This window comes from Chlamydotis macqueenii, chromosome 25, assembly GCF_036417535.1.
Source record: "Chlamydotis macqueenii isolate bChlMac1 chromosome 25, bChlMac1.mat, whole genome shotgun sequence".
In the NCBI taxonomy this organism is placed as follows: Eukaryota; Metazoa; Chordata; class Aves; order Otidiformes; family Otididae; genus Chlamydotis; species Chlamydotis macqueenii.
The window spans coordinates 3994789-4017372 of record NC_141580.1 but is presented as its reverse complement, the minus strand read 5'-3'; the positions used below and the strand labels follow the sequence as shown (position 1 = coordinate 4017372).

Below are 22584 nucleotides of genomic sequence, written 5' to 3'. Positions count from 1 at the left end.
GATTGATAAGGACAAAGTTGCATTCCTGGCTTTTTCTGTGCTGGAGCTGGCGCTGGGGTAGGGGACAGCTCAGCCTTGTGCTCTTCTCCTTTTTCGGTGTGTGCCTTTAGGTGAAGTCTCTGAGATACAGCATAGATGATTCAGTGTGTCGTGTCTGTCCTTATACAGCATTTTGGACCCGTCCATAGCAAGAATTCACGTTCCCAAGAAGTTTTATATGTTTTGGGCTCATATCCCTGTGGAGTAGTATGCAAAGACCCTCTTACAGTGTGGGCAGGGAAAGGGTTAATGCACTCTCCACTGAGTCAAGATGCTGTTCAAGCAGCAGCACAGGATCCTACAGAAAGTTCTTGTAACCACCGCTCCTGGGCTTGCGACAAATTTTTTTTTCTCTCCTTCCCTTCCTCTGCCCGTTTTGATAGAAATTAGCAGAATAGAGCTGATTCTTCTGCTTTAAAAAAAAAATAAAATTAGTATCTTTGGACAAAATTTTCCCATTAAAGGACTTCTGCGCTATGAAATCTTCTTATTTCATTTCTAGGGAAGTGATAGCACAGAAAAAAGTGGGCATGCTGGAATGAGTTTACCTAATTTTCGTTTTGTTCTTGAATAACGTGAGTTCCAAGGCAATGAGTTCAGCTGTGTTGCTTCACTTACAGGCAGACCAGCCTTCTGAGGGGTCTGTATTTTGCTGTCACTCCTGTCTTCTCTTCTTTTGGTGCTATTCTTGTCCAGTTCAAGGTGCTCCTCTGTACTACGTAGCTCTAGAATAATTATGAATTTGTCTTTCTAAACGTAATATCAAATCCTCTAAGGTCAGGCTAACATTATTTAACAAAAAGCTGTGAAACCCACAAAAGATGCTGTTCTGTATCTCAGTCAATCTGGTGGCTAAAGCAACGTGAATGCTAAGTATATTCTGTAGGGTTTGGTTTTTTTTTTTTTTTTTTTCACTTTTTTAAAGAGCACAGGACAATAGTCCAAGACCTGCAGTATGACTTCTTATTCCTGCTCTCTGGGAGGTATGTGAGTGCTGGAAGGAGCAGGAAAGCACTGTTTCTAAGATTTTTCAGTCTTTGTTAGTGCTTTTGCTCTCCACAGGTTGTTCCATAGACTGTTGTTTGAATGCCAACAAAAAATGGAGATAAAAAAATTAAACTAGAACAATGAAAAAGAAACAAAACAAGGTCTTCAGGATGTGTACGGTGCTTAGGTCTTGGTAATAACACGCTATCAGGAGACGACTGCTTAATTTCTGATCCTTTAGCAAAGAAGTACAGAGCAGGCAGATTCCATGTACCGTGTATTTCCAGACCTTCACAGAACGCGTTATGGTTAAAACTTGCACTCATGTCTGGAGGAATTTTGAGCAGCAGATGGAGTAACTTGAACAGCATCCCTAGCTGTCTGCAAAACCTGATCATTGCCAGTCTTGCACACACCTGTCTCCTGTGACGTAACAAGGCGTAGCCATTTGTAGTTTCTCCCGGGGCAACGCCGTGTGTTTCCTGAAATAGGAAATTTGCAGGATTGATTGTAAGACTCGGGCTCCTCGCTGGGCTTTCCAAGCTTGTTTTCCAGCTCTTGGTGCTGGAGAGCCAAAGGGTATGCCCCAAGTTTGTGTTCAGTCACTGGTTTCTCTGGGCTCAGGAATGGCTTCACCTTGTGTAATTAAGAACAGGATGCAAAGTTAGTGAGAACGGAGAAACAGTGTCATAACTAAGAAAGAAAACACCAGTGATTTTTTTTCAGAGTATTAGTATTGAATGAATTTTCATGTCGTATTTAACTTCTGAAGTGCGTAAAAGTGCCTTGGACTTGCAAATAGAGTAATTCTTCTGTAATCCTTTTCTAAAGCCCACAGAGAAAACAAAGATGTTGACTTAAGACATACAGCAAAAGGCATGGGGGAACCTGCTGAAGGCTCCTGCTGTTGAGGGTCATGGGTTACGCTGCACAGCCTGCCGACTTGGGCTCAAGCTCAAGGCTCTGGAGCGATGGAAAAACATTTGACGCTATTTTTCAGTGAGCCTAACTTGCTAACACGAGCCAGCTGAGTGAACACAGACACTGTAACTAGGACAAATCCCACCTTCCTCTGAAATTTCCAAACCTCTTTCCCCACGTGCCCCCCCTGCTTCTGTCAGATTCCAGACAGATGAAATTTTCTTGGCATAGACCCATTCCTGGCACCATCTCTCCTCTGGATCACGATAAATCAGGACCTGAAGGTTAACTGATTGACAGTGTGGGAAGAGAAGGTGCTTGGCTTTGTAGACCAAATACGCCCTCCTCTGCCCACTACTCTGCCTTTTCCCTCAGGTCTTGCCTGTGCTATTTCTCGTTTTCTGGAAAATCCCAATTTTAATTTGATTCCAAAGTTCCTGAGCCCAGTTGATACTGTTGATAGTGTCAAGAATGAGTACATTCTTCAGACCATAAATCATCTCAACCTGACCCCAATTAACTGCAGACCCTGGATTTCATTTTTCTCGGTTCTTCCCAGCCATAACAAATTAGGTAATTCTGTGTCAGTGAGACACTGGAGCAGACACCCCTGGGAAAGTCACCGGGGACTCTGCGATCCAGTGAAGTTGCAGGAAGAGCGAAGGAGATGGAATGGATCATATCTTCCTATTGCTTTCGAAATAGGAGCCGTGGGATACTTGGCAGCATAGTTAGATGCATTTAAACACTAATTCCAGTACCTGGCAAACAATCAAGCCAGGCACCCAGTCCACTTTCTTCCTGTTGTGCCTGAACAGCTTCTTGCAAAGTCCCAGATATTCCAAGCAACACACTCATGGTCTGCTTTCTGCAGTTCTGCCCAAAGGATACCCTACCGCAGGAGAAAAACACTTAAACGTTACCACCGGTACGCAATGGAGGAGAAGGCATTGCAAGCACTGCAGCATTTACACTCATGACCAGACTTTAAATTCTAAGGCTTAATCTGTGTATAAAGTACATAGGTGTGTTTTAAAATATATGCATCATCTTCTCACGTGCCCTTAGAATTACATCTTCACTAACTTCAGCAATGGCGCAATTTTAAATTATCTAAAACAGGGACAAATGTCATGAAAGTAAGTCAGAGCTGCCAACATTCGACGTGTTTGAACGTTGCTCTCCCATAAGCAGCTGTAGGACTCATCGTGAGTGGTGTGCCAGCCTAGCGAGTGGTGGATTAGGTTATTTAGTATTTCAAGAAATGCACTCTCAACGTTAGCAGCCATTTTCACACCTGAAGAATAAAGCATTTTCCTTTTGTTTGCAATAAAAATTACCTGTTCTATACCATTGCCTACTCCTCAATAGAGTAATGTAGAGTAATATTTGTGAAACCTCATACCGTTAAATGCAATGAGCTCATCCTTTTTCTTGGCATCATCTCATCTTGATTCTGGCCGAGACACAATGAAATTAAAGCAGAGATAAGATTGTAAAAAGAGAGCTCATTTTTCTCCTAAAAATAATGCTAGTCAAGCTAGCCCTAGCAACTGTGAAGGAAAGGGAAAATTCAAGCCAAGTTTCATATTTGAAGTTTTATACAGATTCCAAGTCCAACGTTATTACCCTTGCACTGTTTTCCAAACGATGAGTTATGTTCTTCACATATGTAAAAGATGGCAAAGCAACTGCACCTAGAATAGAACAGTTCAGTTGGAAGGGCCCTACAATGATCATCTAGTCCAACTGCCTGACCTCTTCGGGGCTGACCAAAAGTTAAAACTACCTTAAAGGATGTTGTAGGGAGGCAGGTGTTGGTCTCTTCTCCCGAATAACTTGTTGATAGGACAAGAGGAAACTGCCTCAAGTTGCACCAGGGGAGGTTTAGGTTGGATATTAGGAACCACTTCTTTACTGGAAGAGTGGTCAGGCACTGGAACAGGCTGCCCAGGGGAGTGGTGGAGTCACCATCCCTGGGGGTGTTTAAAAGAGGAGTAGGTGTGGCACTCCAGGACATGGTTTAGTAGGCATGATGGTGTTAGGTTGATGGTTGGACTTGATGGTCTTGGAGGTCTTTTGCAACCTTAAGATTCTATGATTAAGGGCATTGACCAAATGCTTCTTAAACACTGACAGGCACAGGGCATTGACTACTGCTCTAGGAAGCTTGTTCTGGGGTTTGACCACTCTCTTGGTAAAGAAATGCTTCTGAATGTCCAGTCTGAACCTCCCCTGACTCAGATTTGACCCATTCCCACGTGTCCTGTCCCTGTCTCTCCCAGGAAGGAGAGGTCAGCACCTCCCTCTCCACGTCTCCTCCTCAGGAAGCTGTAGAGAGCGATGAGGTTGCCCATCAACCTCCTTCTCCCCAAACTAGACAAGCCCAAAGTCCCCAGCTGCTCCTCATAGGACATGCCTTCCGGCCCTGTCACCAGCTTGGTTGCCCTCTGGACGTTTCAAGCAGCTTAACGTCTTTAAATCGTGGGGCCCAGAACTGCACATGGTATCCAATGCAAGGCTGCACTAATGCTAAATCCAGCGGGATAATCACAGTTTTTGACTGGCTGGTCATCCGGCGCTTGGTGCACCCCGGGATGCTCTTTGCCCTCTTGGCTGCCAGGGCACACTGCTGGCTCCTCTCCTGACTTATCCTTGTGTCCGGCATTACTCCCTCCCAGATGCAGAATCCAGCCTTTGTTCTTGTTAAATTTCATGCCATTGGGGGTTGCTCAATGCTCCAATCGATCCAGATCCCTCTGCAACTGTTTTAACTGTTTCTCAGCACCCAAGGGCTGGTCTTCGAAGGGCAGGTTTTTGACTGGCCTTCCAATATTTGATCCTTACACGTGGTTTTATCATCAGCTCTAGAAACTCTCAGGCACAACCTTCTCTCCAGCTGCTCTCTCAACTTGTTACTGGCTGAGAAATTATCACAATGAAAAAAAAGAAAAGAAATTTTAAAAGAGATGATTATGTGTAAGTAGTGATGAGATGCTGTGGGCTGGACTCTGATCTCTCAAAGATGATGTCGTAGTTCAGCCCCGATCAGGACCAGACTACTTATTCCTTGTAATAGCATCAGGATAAGGACGGTACTGTCACCAGACAAGGGCTCCAGACTTTTTGGTTCCCTTACTCTTCCAGCACGGGGCAAGTCCGCACTCCGCAGTTAGAGGAGGGGTACGCAGGAGTATTTTTGCTTTCTTCTTGGTACTCACCTGTTTAAAACGACAAAACGCCTTTGAGACAAGGCCTGCTCTGAGCTGAACAGTGAGGCTCTGACCTCAACTAACATCTCACGGTGCTACAAAATGCAAAGGGCAGATGTCTCAGGATGCTTTCCACAGAGTTTGTTTCCCTTCTGGCTTTCTTGGACTTTCTGAACAATTCTGCTAGAATCGGGAGGCTTATTCTCCAAGAAACCTCACCAAAGCACAAGAAGAATTTAATTATTGCAGTAGAATGACTTTTCTTCATGCTTATTTATCTAATGTTTGAACGGTTGGAAACTCTTCTCAGTATGTGCATTAAAGGCTTCCTGCCCAGAGTGCGCAAAGGACGCCGAGCGTTCGCAGGATATTAAACAGATCCGTACTGGAACCTGGCAGTATAAACACGGCTGCAGTGCAGACAGGAATGTCCCCAACCCCGATGTTGTGTAATGTAAAACACACCCCCGGCATGTCTGTGCTCTCCTCTGCAAATAAACAAGGCAGGGACGTGCATAAAGTGTTTCCCGGAGACAGACAATTTCTCATCTCATTATTTAATTCTCCTTTTAACACACTTATTTCTTTAAGGTGATACTGTACACAGATCCTCATCAGTTACATAACTTTTTTTATCATCTCTCATGACAGAAACATAGAATGGAAAGGGTTGAAATGTAGAAATACAGCGTGAAAAGTCAATGAAAGTGTAAAATTGTAAGGATGTTTGTGGTGAATGTTGAAAGGAGGAACAATCCTTTTTCTGGTGTCTCTCCCATCATGGACTTCACTGTAGCATTGCTGGGCTAATGCTCAACTGGTGAGAAATTCCAAGTGCAGGAAATACTCTGCATGTGGGATTTTGGGGGAGAGATTATCACGGGAGATGAGTGTGGGGCATTGGAATCTTTCACTGAATTAAAAATTAAAGGTTGTAAAAAAGCCTAAGTGTCAATTCACAGCACTGTTTCCTGCTCCGAAGCCAGGGACCCATGGCATGATTGAGGCAGGTTTGAAAAAATATTTTCTTCTTTAAAAAGGAAAGAGAGAAACATGATTCAAACCTCTGTGGTATGAAGTCACCATCCTCTTACTCACTCCCGCTATCTTTCTGCAGTCTGTTCCCAAAGGAGCTTCCAGACAACCGGCTACTTATCCTTGTGTAAGAGTTATTTAAAAAAAAAAATCAAAATAATAACTTACAGTATAGAGGGAGGGAATAGTGGTGGAAAAGTCTGGTCCTGTATGAAAATCCTTCCTTCATGTAGAAATTAAAACAACGTGGCATTGTGTGGGGGGAAAAGAGGCTGCAGGGCTCTGCAGACACCTGCCCGTTCCCAGTACTGCATCACCCCGTTGTAATTCCCAAACAGAGCCTGAAAGGCAATAGCCTGGTGCCGAGATTATTTTACAGCCGCACCAGGCAAGTTCCAGTCAGACAGAAGCCCTTCTACTGTAATCACTGGAAGAAAATGGATTTCCTGTCTATCTGCCTGGAAGTGCTGCATGGATCCAGTATTCAGCGTCCAGTCGCTAATGCAGACACATAATACTTCTTGAAGGGGCTGTGCGCTTTCCTCAAGGGAAGGGAATTACCCAAAATATGAGACAGTGGCTAATGAAACTTAATATGAGCACTGCTAGAGGCGAGGGAAGAAAGTGGGGTAATTGAAAAACTGAGTGTCTGTTCTGTAAGCTGCCCTGATCCATTGTGTGTGCTTGTCTCCGCGCGTAGGAAATTCTGCTGGAATTAGGATTTGTAAGCTTTGCTGATGTAGAGTATGACCCAGTCAAAACCTCTGGCTGTGCAGTGTTTCCTAAAAGGGTGCTCTCCTTTTCCGGACAGTGTGAACGGAAGGGTTTTTTTCGCTAGTCCCGCCATGGCTCCCAGTCAAGAGGGCTGTGGCTCTGGGGATTCAAGGACTCTCCTCGTTAGCCGATGCAGGAAAACAGGAGGAGAAACGTGCACTATCGATAGGTACCAGGCACCCCACGTGCCACCTGTGTGCTCCGGTGCAGATGCATTTCCTGCAGCACCCCGTGTGCTGGCTGGGACGCGGGTTGGGTAGGGAGCAGCCTGACATCTCTGTGCCCCCAGCCCTGTTTCATCCGTGAAAGGGAAGAAATGAGTCATTTCCCAGTGGCTGGGACGTGAGAGACTATTGACAGGTGGGAGCATAGGAGTTCTTGGCTAGGAGGGGAGGAAGTCTGGTTTGGGTGACAATAAAAGTCTGAGATAAAGGTGATCCAGTGAAGCTCTCGCCACTCCCAAGTCCGCCGCTTTCATACCAGTAATAACGACTCACTCTCCCTAAAAACCTAGTCATTGCTAAACACGAGAACATCATTTCCACTGCTTTTTTTGTAAAGCTGAAACGTTTGCGTGTGAGCTCAGCAGAGAGGACGTTGTGCCAAATGAAGGCTTCACGTGTCTCCACAGCGTGTCACGCGCACGTGAATTCTCAAACCGCCTGTAGACCAACGTGTTACATAAAATATACATGATGCTCCATGAGACACGGCAGCTCTACAGACCTTTAAGAGGCGGTTGGACTTTCAATGGTTTGCATTCAGACCAGTTTTTTTTCCTGTGTAAAATGCCGAGAAACCTCTGATTGTTCTTCCCCAGATTTGCAGCCTGATGTATTTTCAGCTGAATACTTCTCCAGCTTCCGCAGAAATACGTTTCTCTGCCATCTGGTGTGCGTTAACCTTTGCACTCAACAAAACATTAGGCTTTTCTAGCCATGTGATAAGGTGTATCCAGTGAAAAGAGAAAAATGGCAGGCTAGGGTTTTTTTCCGCATTACATCGGCGGAGATTGTTGTTTCTGCAGCAGAGCAGCATCTCAGCAGAGATTTATGTTTGGTGTCATTCCCCCAGACCCAGGGAGATGTGATCACACTTGGCCTTAGGAGGTGGAAAGGGAGAGCTGCTAATTCTGCAAGAAGCTGCAGGACTGCTTTCGCGATGGGTAAGGAGGAAATGCCGGCCCGGGGGAGTCGCGGGGCAACGCTCTCGCATGACACGGCCGGACGTACGTGTGTCTGTGTACAGACTCAACCCACGTGCCAAAAACTTTTCCCTTGCTGTCCGTACTTGCGCAGATCATCAATACAGACAACACTCAGCAGCTGTAAAGTATCCATTGTCAAAATTGCTGCACCGTTTGATTATTGGTGTAAGAAACCTGCTCGGCTGGGCCTAGAAAAGATATCTGTAACTCCTGCGTATGGGAAAAGCAGCATCGCGATTGCTTTTATAGGGACTGTGGGGTTTGACAATAAAATATAGGACATTCTAAACTGTAGAGGATATCTAGATGTGTTACCTGGGGCATCTACATTATCTCCTAATATCGTGTAGCTAATCAAAGAGCAGTGGCAGCTTCCTCTATAAGACACAGGTTTTTCATATCCCTTCAGTGCATGTGTGTCGTTGGCCGTAGCGTGTTTGCCCGTGTTTATCGTTCATGCTGAGAATTCAGACCTAGCTCTTCTAGCAGTGTTTACAGTGTCCATCACTGGCCCTGCGACATAAGCTCTGTGTGTTGTTGAAGCTGGTACTGTTTTATGCACCGCTATCCACCCAGCTTGGTGAGAAGGGCGATGCAGAAACCAAATATGCGACAGCTGAGACACTGACTTTCTACAACTAAAGATTCAGATTGTGTCTTGGCCAAGATGTACACTGAAATAAAGTTTGACAGAAGACAGCCATGTCCTGTGTCCTCTCCATCTTATTACTCAGAAAAATAAGGGCTGAAATGCCAACATAATTGCTTTTTTCTACAAAGTTATTTTTAATACGAAGGGTTTGTTTTTTTTTTTGTGAAATCTGGATTCTGTTTTTTTTTTATTTGTCAGATTGGATTCGTCTTAATTCCAGAAGTCATTGCATATCAAATGTCCTTTTTGTGCGCGCTCTCTCTAGGTCTGTATACCTACGTATAGACATCTGTCATTCTTTTGCTGTGCATCATTTTTCTTTTCTGACAAATTGCTTCTCCAGATTATTAAATATAGAAAAAGAAGCATCTACCCCCCCCACCGTCCCCAGGTTTCCTTCATAGTTGGTATTCTTTTGATTATATTTATTTTGTGACTGCTCTCTGCCCTCTGATAGTGTGGTATGGAGTTTTTGGGAACGTGTCAAAGCAGCGTGCTGGAAGAGGCGGTGAGTTCCATTTGCTGATTTTAAGAGCTCGCAATCTGGGGGATGATTTGGGCTGGTTATGCAGGTTGTGTACCCAGCAATACTCACTCATACTGCTTATCTTTGCTTATCATGTCAGAAGAGAGAAAACCTCTTAAAGTGCGTATGCCTGCCACCCAAATGTACGAGCAGGTGGTTTAACAAAACACTAGCAAGGATATGCCGCAGCTTTAAAAAGTGTTTGAAGAGAAACAGAGCTGTTGCTTCTAATTTTTCACTTTGCTGTCTCCATAATAAAATACAGTCATATCCACTTAAGTAATACCTCAGGAAAAAGGAAATGTTGTGTTTTTATTGGACACCTTTTATTACCGGCCTCAGTGAAAAGTGCAATTGTGAGCGAGTATCCTCTCCTTAGGCCTTTCACCAGCTTGTAACCCTGACAGAGAAGGGCTCCTTCTCAGATTTGCAGTAGCAAGAGCCACTTTTTCCAGGGCCTGAAGTGACAGCACAAGAAATGAGGGTTTTAAACTAAAAGGGAGTAGGTTTAGATTAGACATAAAGAAGAAATTCTTTGTCTGAAGGTGGTGAGACACTGGATCAGGTTGTGGGTGCCCCATCCCTGGCAGTGTTCAAGGCCAGGTTGGACGGGGCTTCGAGTGACCTGGTCTGGTGAAAGGTGGCCCTGCCCATGGCGGGAGGGTTGGACCAGATGATCTTCAAAGGTCCCTTCCAACCCAAACCATTCTATTGACATGGCATGGCAAAGCTTTAGGAAATTCCCTGACAGGGTTGCAGTTCATGGATTATGACAATCACACCAGTCCTACCAGCAATGTCAAGATTATCTCGGAAAGACTAGTTCTGAAATGAAGTGCGTAGGAAGTACAATGCACTCTTCTGCTTGGAGCTCCAAGGGCCTCGCCTAAGAAAATGTAGACGTTCTTGTCCACTATAAAGCTTTGTGTAGATATGCTCACTGTTGGGAAAGCGTTGTTTAAAATGGCCTGAGATGCTTGTGACCAGGCAGTGACAAATAGCAGTATTTGGAAAAATAACAAACAAGATGAACAAAAATAACAAAACACGTTGAGTCAGTCACTGGCTGGTACTTTGCTCCTTCTAGTTTTTTTCTGCAGGGTGTTTAAACCCTGTAAGGGCAGAAAATAACTGGGGAGAGAATTTGCTTTGCAGTAAATGATGAAGCGCTATACCGTGAAATTCTTCAAAGCCCAAACCTCTGCCCTAGGCTACCCATGGGCATGCTGACATAAAACTGCCACACAGCTCCTCCAAAGTCCTGTTCTATTCAGAAGTGAATAAAAATGTTTCCAAAATAGCAATCTCTCCCTTCTTTAAGATCTAGTGACACCACACGTGTTTTGTGGACCAGGTCATTTTCCACAATCCCTTGGTGGTAGTGATTGCTAAGCATCTCTTTACATGGGACAGGTTGCTCTCAGGGTCTGGAAGAGCTTTGATAATGAGATGTGTTCTAGTGAAAAAAGGAAACAAAATTATTACAAAATTATTATTCTTCCAGAATCTCAAGGGGCCCTACAGGAAAGATGGGGAGAGACTGTTCAGCAGGGCCTGCTGGGACAGGACGAGGGGTGATGGTTTTAAAACAGAGGGAGGTAGATTTAGATCAGATATTAGGAAAAAAAATTTTTACAATGAGGGTGGTGGAGCACTGGCCCAGGTTGCCCAGAGAGGCGGCGGATGCCCCATCCCTGGGAACGTTCCAGGCCAGGTTGGCCGGGGCTCTGAGCAACCTGATCTGGTTGGAGATGTCCCTGCTCCTGGCAGGGGGGTTGGACTAGATGATCCTTGAAGGTCCCTTTCAATCCAAACCCTTCTATGATTCTACTGTGAATTTGCTATCATCAAACCAGTGAAAATATGTTCCAGTGGGTCATCTACCTTGTTTCCTATTCCTGAAGAATACCCATCCTTCATTACTGCTAGATTTCTCCTTGCTCCTGTACTAAACCAGACCGTAAACAGAAGAATCTTGTTTACCCTGCAAGATAGGGTTCTCTCATGAGAAGAGAGAACTGCAGGGAAGCAGAAGAGGGGAAGAGTGTTAGGGGTTTTTTTGTTTGGTTTTTTTTTGTTTTTTTTTTTTTGCGTTTAATTGATAATACTAACAGTCTGATAAGACATACAAGCAGAGGAAAGGTACCAGAGTGTTGTTCTGCTCTGAGGTGTTACTTTCTCCAAGCAGTTTCTGTGCAATCTTCATTAAACTTGTATTTCTAAGGAAATGATCTTTTCTTTTGAAATGGATATTCTGAATATAAGCTGATGTCAAGTGCTTAAAGACAAGCTTTATTGTTTGGCTCTGAAAAAATCACTTGGAGGGTTAACAGATGAGGCCAGCATGAAAACTTCTCCGGAGAGGTTGTAATTTAATAGTACAGCGATTTCATAGCTGTGAACAGACCCAGCTATACTGACGGTTACCTGTTACTGGCTTCATATCGATTTTATTAACACTTGTGCTTACTGTTGTAAAATTTCACTGAAGCACTCGCCTGGATGGGTGTACAGTGTCATCTCCATGGGACAACTGTAATATGTCTGAAAACATTTTAACCTAAAAAATTACTCAAGTAAATAAATAAATAAAAATGACCAGGACATTTGAAATCAACAGCTTTTATATTTTGTTGTATCTTTGGTAAGCTGCTATATTCACTCAGATATTCCAATTTCCAGAAACATAGCTCCTGAATAAGTACCGTATAACCCCAGGCCATAGCTAGAGACTTTCTCCTGAGCGTAACTCAGCCAAAAAAATGACTGACTTCAAGTCTTGTCCTTGCAATGTCCTACCAACAACAAAACTAGTGAGCCTGAAGTGCTTCCCTTCTACCTTAACAGAGCACTGAACTAAATAGTGTGGATTCATCTGTCTGTACTGCAGTTGTTTGGTTTTTTTTTTTAAACTTTATTGTCTCAAAGTACAAAATTCAATCCCCTTTCTCAAGAGGGAATAATAAGGAATCATGTATTTTGCTGGAAGGCCCTTTTGCTGTGTCCTTTGAATTAACATATAAGACATAACTTAAAAAAAAAAACCTCAAATGAGTAAATACTTATTCACATATGAGTTGGAGAGCTCATCACAGAGGTCTAGATCTGCAGTTTACTTGATCAAAAACCATGCAATGATCTGGCTTGACAGCAGCTAGACAACTAGATTAGGAATTCATGGTAGCATCGTCTTCTAAAATCGTACCATCGCTGCGAAGACTCCTGGTCTCTGTTAAGCTGATTTAGGTGGAGAGGGTGGGGGGGTGGGGGTGGTGATGGTGTAGTTGACATTGAAAATCAGTGATTCTTTGAAGTTATGGACCATCTAAAGTTTTTCTAGTGAGGTTGTGGACCTGTCTAAGACTTCATCAAGCACACACACACAAGTACATGCCGCCTTAGTCACCTCTGGGTTATTTTTAAGTTGTCCAAGTGGCTCTGTTGAGTGGAAAAATCACTAGCTTAATGCTGTAGAAAGTTGCAGAGAGACTAGGGCTAAGGACAGAGGGGTCATGCGATACAGAAACGATGCGAAACAAATTAGGACCTGTCCTATGTTGGCATCTGGCTAGGTAGAAAAAATGTCCACAAAATCTATGACTCTAAGGAAAGTGCTTCTCTCCTTGTATTCAGAAGAGGCAGCATAGATATAAAGAGCTCCAGCACATACTTTTGTGTTTATACCGACATCCCCATTCCCTGTGGGCAATTTGCACTGGCCTTAAATGGGAAGGAAGTCCTGCTTCTCTGCCTGCATGTGCTTTCTGGGGAAGACCTGCAAGACCTTTCCGATCTTGCGCGGGTGATTGTGCTCTCAGATTATTTATTGACAATCAGGCAGGGGAAGCACTGCCAAAGATCCCCAGGTAGCTGACTTCCCTTCTGCGAGGAGAATAAAGCCTGATGTGTACTTCTGCGAAAAATAATTGCAGGTCAGAGATTTTACTCCCAGATGACAGACTTTGTCTAAAAGATTCTTGGCACCAGAGGTTCAGGGGTCAAATGCTTTGATGTCAGGAGAGAAATGTTCCTTCACAAAACACTGAAGTCTTAGAAGAAGCAGATGGTTTCATGTGGAAAATGCCTAAGCATAAAATGATCTCACAGGTGACTCTTACCTTATTTCTCAAAAGCTGGAGCAAGAACCGTTTAGGAGCCGTAATTATGGGTACGGATAGAGATCCCACTGACTGGCTTTTAAGTGACATCGAATGCAATATGCTATTGTTGGCAGCTTCCTCGAAAGGGAAAATTTATTGTCCTTCTTTCTGGATGGGAAGCTGATTTTGGTTTATGTTGGTAGCCAAGTCCCCAAAAGTTTTCATTGCAAAATAAGCTGCTTCTGCAGCTCGTAAACTTTCTGTCTGCGGCGAGGAAGAGGCAGCGAGGTGACGTGCAGTGAGTAACCAGCTTAAGGGCTCACACGGAGATGAGCAGCGATGGGCTCCAGCCCCGCGGCGTTTTGTGGGATGGAGATGAGGGTAGGATGGCTGAGCTAGCATCAGAGTGCTTCACAAAACCAGCTTGCTTCACTGTTTGCCAAGAGCTAAGCTAGAGAGTTTAGTCAGAAGCTTAATCCGAAGGCACCAAGGTTTAAGGAGAGCTGTAGATGTTTTCTGCTCTTGAAGTACTGTAAACTGTAGCTGCTTCTCATCTGTGTGTGGGCAATTTTTTTATCCGACTAGTTTTACGTGCATGAATAGTGAGGTTATTAACCTGTTATTAATGTCAGGTTTGTAACCCATGGGACCCCTCAGCTTATTGCTGCTGGGGTAACTGGGATCCTGCTGTAACTTCTGTCTGGAAGATCTCCCATGGGCACGTTGTGCCATTCACACACAAATGTGCTGGGAGGACATGGAGGGTAGCATCTCCTTACTGTAAAAATCTGAGGAGAAGTTGGTAGATCTAGCTCAGAGAGAGGACATGCATGGTCCTAATTATTTTAACTGATTACTTATTAATTTTTAATTTGCATTAAATGCAGCGTTCATTTAAGCTTATAGTGATAAAGTGCACTTTTTTTTTGTTGTTTTTTTGTTTGTTTTTTTTTTTTCAGAGAGATAGGTGGTCTCTTCAGGGGTACCAGTGCTTGCTGAGTATCTCTCTAGAGGGTCTGAGAAGTGATGGGAATACCCCTCTGTGAATACACTCATGGGATTTCCCTAACTTTGCTGAGATCACAGCACACTTTGTGCAGAGGCCCTGTGAAACATCGATGATGCAGTTTTCTTTTTTTTTTCTCCATTTTTTTTTTTTTTGAGTTGGGGCAGCGGTGTTTTGTTTGTGGTGGGTAAGAGTTTTAGGCATACTGCAATTAGGCTGGTGTGGAAAACCATACGGTAGCCCAGGTACTCCCTTGTCCCGCTGGCCGGCGAGTGGGACAAGGGATTATTTTCAAAAATATTTCTTTATTTTGAATTTTTTTTAACATATATATATACTCTGTTCATTTCTTTGATCTCTCAAAGAGAGTTTGGAAATGTTAAAGAAGAAATGTAATGGATGTTTTTTTCCTTGGTGGATACAGTAATCAGCTCTTTGAAAAGAATACAGCATTTCTGTTATTAAAAAAAAAAAAAGTGGATATTTATCTGTTTTGAGGTCTTTCACAAGTGGAATAACCACAGATAACTATATAAACATATTATCCAGATATGCAACTTTATATCCAGCATATCTGCAGTCCATGTTAAATCCCAGCAATAGCGCATCAGAGTAAAGTGAAAGGAAGATGGTATGCCACAGCTGCAAAGAATGGTTACCTTTCAAATATTTAAATCAAAGTTTCACATTATGACTATTGAGAATATTGATATGCTAGTGGAAAACTCTGTGTAAAATACAACATCAATACATTAATAAAAGACAAAAGAAATGGACACAGACACTATGCTTTTCTAAAACTTAAGAATTTTATATACTACAAGTTTTGGCTGAAAGTGGGGATAATTTCCAGTGGAAGTGTTCTTAAGACTTCAGGTGGTGCCGTGGCAGTTCATGATTCTGTATTGGAAAGCCTTGTTTACATACTGTTTGTGTTGGAAGTATGGGCAGTTGGATAAAAAAAAAATCACAGAAAATAACTTATTAATGGGAAGTTTGCAAAAAGGGCTAAAGTTGATCACTTAACTGTAAATTTAATAAATCCACATATTGATTTAGAAGACATAAGTAATGAGTGTAAATCCACACAATACCTAGATTAACAGATTATTTTATACGTAATTTAAATATACACATGTACATGTTTATTTGGAGGAAAGTTTTGTCTTCAGTGAAAAATTAAACGAGAATTTCTGGACAGTAAACTCAGGTAAATTACTCCAGATCACGTTTTTTTTCTGCTTTTCTTGACAATCCTGAATTCACAAAGAAAAACATGGGTTTCCAGAGAGATTCCATAAATCCAAAAGAAATGCAGCACTAAACAGTAGTTTTCCTTCAGTTAAATAGATTTAAATGATGAAAACAAAATAGTGACAGCTATTGTGTTGAGGGCTTCATGTCTGCTGTACCTGCTGTGACATTTGGTAACGACTGCTTTGAAAAAATATTTGAAATTGAGATCTAGCAATCTAATTTCAAGTTTTACAATAATCCTGGAAGAATTCTCCCTCTGCAAATTGCTGCCGTTAACAAGGCTCTTGTCCTCTCGGGCTGTCAGTGTGCAAGCCATCCCTTCTGAAAGTGGTAAGCGGAATTCTGCGTATATTGTTTTGGTCTCAAATTTTTATTTTTGTAATCTTACTGCCTAGCCATACAGGTGTTCAATTCATATGGCAAGAAAAATCAGTGACTATCAAAGTATTTATTTCTCTTAAAGCAAGGCACAAGGAAAATGTGCCTTGTCAAGTCCAAATGCAGATTGAATAAGATGTCACCAGGGAAAGGCTGGATGAGAATCCAATTCCATTATCACTTGCTGAACCCTTTCATGCTGACTGACAACATGTTTTTTTCTGAGTGTTTGATAGCCTAGACAACATCACTCCTGTCTTATGTTCAGTGTTTGTTAGCTTTTATTCTGAAGACACATCTGTGGCAGTAAGACAATTCCAGAGCACGCTAATTCATTCAGGCAAAAATCAAAATCATGCCGCCCTTTGGCTTTTTCCCCCTGCATTCTTTAATTGTCTCTGTAACCTCAAGCATCACGCACCTCTTAAAGACTCAGGTCTGTAGGTTTTACAAGTAGGATCATCTCATGGTGTGGCTGGCTCAGAGCAGGGTTGCATTCACCTACCGATCCATTACTTTCTCCGTCCTCCTCTCCCATTGCTGCAAGGGCTAGTCAGAGCTGGGCGAGGCTGCAGAGTCCACATCTTCTGTGTCCTGTTCACGTGGGGACGCTGGTTGCCCACCTTTAATACGTTTCCACTTCATCCTTCTGTTTTGAAACCATACTTTGACCTGGGTAATAAAAGGGAAATAGTTACTTATTGCCTCAAGCTGAGCTCTATAAGCAGACCTGTGTATGTATCTGTGTATAACTAGACAGATGTTTTGTGGAATTCTAGAAGAAAAGGTGAAAGGAACCTCACAAGTTTAAGTAATCCATCTCTCTAACAGAGGCAGGAACTACTCTCTCTGAACTGTTCCAGGCAGATGTTTCTCCGAGACCCGCAAAGGTAGTGCATGTGCTTTGCCTAGGATCTCTCTTTACGTCAACCTAGCACGTCAATCCAGTGGGCACAGCGCATCTCAGTCTTTTAACACCTAGTCCATCCAATCTAATGTTTCAGGAATTGTGATTTGCTTAACTTAATTGGACAATTCATCTATTGTCCACTAAGCTTTGGGAATGAAACCCTGACTGATGTCACAGTGGAAGAACAGAAGTACCTCTCTCCATGAAACTGCATTTCTGGCTTTCACCTCGAAACACTACTTGACCCAGGAAGAATGCATGTATCAAACTTTATATCATTCTAATTAATTCCTGGTAATCGCAGTCGAAGGTGATGTCCATATTACACCTGCAAGCCTTGACATACCAATTGGTATGTACCAATGAGTGGTGGTAAACAACAGCTCAGTAGATACCAGTTACTCCCAAATGTGTCTTTAGGTTAGAGAAATATAATTACATTTATTAACTACTTACAGAAACGTGTTCTAAAAGAATGTGGAGGCTTTGTATTAAAATACCTCTGTGCCATTGTAAAATTACACCCTTGAATATCATATCTGCTTTTTAGCTTGAGGGAGAAGTTGGGGAGGAAGCAGCAGCTGGGAAAGCAGGGATTCCGTACTTGTCTCTCGGTGAGATCCAGGTTCACCGCGATCTCGTATCTCCTGAGCCTTGTCAAGTAGTTGTGGTGGGCAAATTCAGCTTCCAGCTCCTGTAACTGCTCCTTCGTGAAAGCTGTCCTTTCCTTCCGTGATTTGCTGCTCGTCTCTGTCTTGTTGCTGGAGTTCTGGTTTTCTAAGAGGCAAGCACACGCGTTGTGTCATTTGCAGTTACATTGGTCCACGCGAGCGCGTGCCGCAGAGATCTGATATAAACTAATTGGAGTGCTCAGGGGGAGTTTTAAGAAGTTTGTGTTAGGCCACCTCAAGCTCAGCGTGACTGAGCGGTGTTGTCAGCCTCGGGTTCAAGGGGACGAAGGTGGGACAGCTGAGGGTCGGGAAGGGGCCTGTTGTCAAACCCGCAGCAGCACAGGCCTGGGTCTGCAAGGTTGAAAATGAGCAGCTGTGGGAAGGAAGCTCTCATTCCTTGCTATCATTGCATCGAAACAGTTTCCTTCCCCACGTCTTTACTTTGGTTCCTTATACACCTGTCATCACTCTCCCCAAAGCTAGCACTGAGCGTACCTGACGTGTAACATCTGACGAGCGCGGGTGCAGGGCGTGAGGTAAAGCACCCTGAGCCAGCGCATGGCCTGGAGATATTAGTAAAACAAGTAACACCAGTGAACCAGCGCTCTTTGAATCGGCACACGATACTGGAGGGTTTGAGCTTCTTCTAATCCTTGCTAAACAAAAACTGCGAGGACACCCGGTCTCTGTGCGCACCGTTGGCCTCAGCGTCATCCTCCTCACTGTGCTGCCCTGAAAAACCGGTTTGCAATTTGTGCACTTGACTACAATGTGGTCGAGAGTCGTATTTCAAAGCCAAATTTTGAGTCATAGCCAAAGGGATGCTGCACCCGTTATCGTAAAAAGCAAACACAAACTGACTTTGCCTGAGATTGTGGCAATGTTTTTTTTTCCTTTTCCCTCTTTTTCTTTTCCTTTTCCCTCTTTTTTTTTTCCTTTTCCCTTTAAGTTTTACTCCTGTGTTTTTAAAATTGATGCTTATGAAGAATCTCCAAACAACGCAAGGAAAAATGCCCTTGTTTCAGTGAGCAAAGCCTCACTGCCAGCCTTTCAGGCAGTCAGTTTTACAAGTTCCTTGCCTCTTTCTCCCTTCTTGCTCCTGTGGTTGGCTAGATTGCCTGAACTGAAGATGCTAGTAGGTTTTTTGTTATGTTGAGGATTAATTATTTGTGTGTGTGTGTGTGTAACCAATGTGCAATGATGTTCTGTGGGTGGTAGCACAGTATTTCTACAGAGAAGTGATACACAGAGTGGTAACAATGAGCACAACACTCAGCATCATCTTCTAGATGCCCCTTCGATTGCCAAAGTAATAAAGCTGAAAAAAATCTGTCGGGGTGGCTGGAGGCTTGATTAATCTGGTTGTAGGTCTGTTTGTCAGAAATAGAGAAAACAAGCATAGCTCCCCTGACAATGTGGGCAGGGATCAGCGTACCACGTGCTGCAGCTGTACTGCTCTCTATTTCAAGGAAACTAGTCTTGTCTGCATCAACATTGTTCTTGCTTTAAAAATCCCCAAATAAAGTTTGGGAAAGTATGAAGGCAAAACCCCAGAATTTTCTCCCCATGCTTTTGCCCATATTTGTATAATCTCCATTCTCCTCTATTGCTGAACGCACACACCAGTACACGTTTCCCAAGGCTAACAAACACCACTTTAGGGAGAGGGCAGGGGAAGCGGGATTTGAAGTGTGGATCCCCTGCTGGGAACTTTGCCGCTGGCTTCCGGGAGCCTGGGTCTCAAGGGCTTCCCCCGGCTCTGTGCTCCCTTAGCAAACACGTGGAGGAGTGAAGCAGCTCTCCAACGCCAATAACACTGCAGGAACCAAAGCCACCTCTGTCCAATTAACCTAGGATAACAACAGCTAATGCTATTAATTAACCTGAATATAGATGCGAGCCCAGCGCTTAGCCCTGTGTGAAGGACATCCTTTCTAACAGGGAGTTTTACCAGTCTTCATCTCCAAAAGCCAACAGGAATAATTTGAAATAGCTGAGTATTGCTGGGAACAGAGCAGGATGCGTAGCTTGAATCCTATCACCCAGGCTGTGTGCCACATGGTGTTGTAAAGAGACATATGGCTATTCGTGGCTGGGGGTTTTGCGATATTCCAAAAGTGGAAATTTGGCCTAATTTCTTCAGAGCTTTGACAACAGGATGTGGAAAATGGCAAATGTGGTGTGAAAGGGCAAATAGTCTTGGAAAGCTCCTACATCTGTTTTATTTTGTCTGGGGACAGAAGGAAGGAAAAGCTCGCAGGAGGGATATCAAATAGTTATATCTGTTGTCTGGTAAGCAAAGAAGGGAATGAAATGAAAAGCTGTGGGATCCTCCTTGGGATATTTTCATTATTCTCCGTTTGCTGGAGTAACGACTTGTACAGCCAGCAACAGTTGCCAGAAGGTAGGAAACACCAGACCTTCCAGTGATGTCATTGCTCACAGCTCCCCGGTAAGGAGAAGTATACGGGATGGCAGCAAGTATGAGAAGAAAATGTCAAAGGTGCTGGTAACAGAGAGCAGAAGGAGCATTTGTCTTCTACCTCAAACAGCGAGATGTGCTTTGGCATCAGTCTGTTTAAAGATATCCCTCCAATCTGAGTATACCGAAATCTGCTTTTTACCTGTGACCAGCGAATGTTTTCATAAAGGCATTGTTCACTTTTAATTTTTTTTTTTAAAACTTCTTTGCATTTGAGTGTTTGGGAAATTCTTGCCCCAGAGCTGCTTTTTCATTAGAAATAAACTTATTCTACAAAGTTGGGTTTCTAAAGAGTAAACAGAAGCAAACTAGATTCTGGGCATAAAGAGGTTTGGAATACTAGTTATTTTACGTGTTCCCCAGCAGCCTGTTTATATTGGGAGAGAACAGAGATTAGGACTAATTGCGTGACAGAGAGAGCACGAACACAAGCTCGTTGTTTAAATTGCAGAATGGAGAAATGAAAGTTGTATTAGAGGTGGCTCCTCTGTAGCCAACCTGTAAAAACCTAAAAATGAATAAATATTTCTATTGCCGTGTTCTCTACCTGTAAAACGGGGTACTGGAAAATATTCCCCATTTCCTAGCAGTGCTGTGGGAAAAAGCACACTGTAGCTTGCAAACGAATGAATGCATATAGGCATCTTAATTTTTAACAAGTTCCTGCGGAGAAAACAATTTTATGCGTATTTCACATATCTGAGTTTGAGACAGCAGCAAATCACAGGTTATAAAACCATGAAAACAGTGAATATTGTGCTGTAGGAAGAATGTGTTTTGCTAGCTAGGATGACACAATGAAAAGCGCCTACATCTTCTGCGCTGTTGGGCATTGTACTGATGGGCAAACTTTTAGTACCTCCAGTTTTGAGGCAAAAGCACTTAATATTTGGTGAGGTCAAATAGAATTTATATCTAAAGGGAGGCTTTGCATCCTATACTTCTTACCATAAACTGGGATGTCAAAACCCTGGTATAAGATTTCCAGCTAGCACAGGCAGCTCAAGCTCTTTGACTGCCGTTCTTTCACGCTTGGACAAATGGGAGGTAGGCACCATAAAACTCCACATCCCAGGACCTTCAGCTCAGCGCCTACCTGCCACATGATTCCTCTTTAGTTACAGCAAACGTGCGTTCTGCTGGTAAGTAAAGTGCCTGTTTCAGTAAACAAGATCTGTAGCAGTGAAACACAAACACCAGAGGTCATCAAAGAATAAACCATCATTTTGGTGCTGTTCCTTCCTCAGTCAAGAATTAAAAAATGTTTTCCTCATCAGCTTTATTTCTTAATTCCTAGTCTTACAGGTGCTCCCATTCTCTAGCCTGTACTATCCCACAACCCTGATTTCATCCCACCTACCTGAGTTTTCCTTTTTTCTTTTGGATGCCTTTTTCTCAGTTTCATTCGGAGTATTTACTGGCACCTCACCATCTTCGTTCGGACCCACTGCCGCGCTCACTAGATTTGGGCTGCTGCCTTCCGACTCCCCAGAACCAAAGGCCATTCCTGTATTTAGTCGCCTTCTGGCCTCGGTTGCTGCAAGATGCCAGTCTGAGTGCTGGAAAGAGGGAGGCTGCTCCACAAACGCTCGCTCCTCCCGTGGGAAGCTATGGGGAGCAGTCACCAGGCAGGAGGCTGAGAAATCAGAGTAAGTCGCAAAATCTGCTTTTTGATGGAAGGAGAACGGCGCTGGTGGGTAGTGGTTCAGGCCCGAAGCGGTGGTGACATCCGCGGGGGTGCTCCGCAGGCACCCCCAGAGCGCGGCGGGAGGCTGGGGGCTGCGCATGCAGCTGCTGCTCGTGGGATCCATCTGCTTCCGATCCTGTCCGCGCTCCAGTGTTGGTGACCGGTTATCGCTCAGGCTTCCAAATCAGAAGAGGAGCAGAGGGGAAATCTTCCCAGCTTCACAGAATAGATTTCCTCCCTAAACAACGGTTTGTTTGTGGGTTTGATGCTGTTGCAGATTTACTTTGGGAACTCTTCTAAAAGCCTTCATCGTTCCGACCGGAAAACAGTAAACCAGGTCTACGCGGCGGTTGCCCTGGATGGTTTCCCAAGGCCCAAAGCTTGCTTCCTTGCGAAGTGCTGGACATGAGTGAAACACTTTTTAAATACTCTGCTGGGGAGAGAGTGACAAGTTTGTGAAGTGAAATGTGAGCGAGGGGAGGGAGGGGTTAAGGTCCGTACTCTCCGTCCCTCCAACCAAAGCAAAGCAGGCAACTATTAATCATCCGAAACCTTATATGCACATCTAATGGGATTTGCAGATGGAGCCTTTTAAAGAAACAATGTCTGTATTTTTTTTTTTTAAGAAGGGAAAAAGCAGCACACACACAAAAAGGCTTTAATGTTTCCCTGTAACACCATGAAGTTATTTTTATTGCACTGTTAACAAAATTCCCCAAGTCCTGGATTTGGAAAAAGCC

At 43.6% G+C, this 22584-nt stretch overlaps 1 protein-coding gene across 1 annotated transcript; it reads right to left on the bottom strand.

The window, feature by feature from the left end:
* Window positions 1-16428: 16428 nt before the first annotated feature.
* On the bottom strand, window positions 16429-22307 carry MEOX1 (mesenchyme homeobox 1). Its single transcript, XM_010117661.2, has 3 exons — window positions 21518-22307; window positions 17609-17781; window positions 16429-16766 (listed from the first exon to the last, which is right to left on the bottom strand). The coding sequence occupies exons 1-3, from the start codon at window positions 21966-21968 to the stop codon at window positions 16644-16646; spliced, it is 747 nt and encodes a 248-aa protein (XP_010115963.2). The 5' UTR covers window positions 21969-22307; the 3' UTR covers window positions 16429-16643.
* Window positions 22308-22584: the final 277 nt, after the last annotated feature.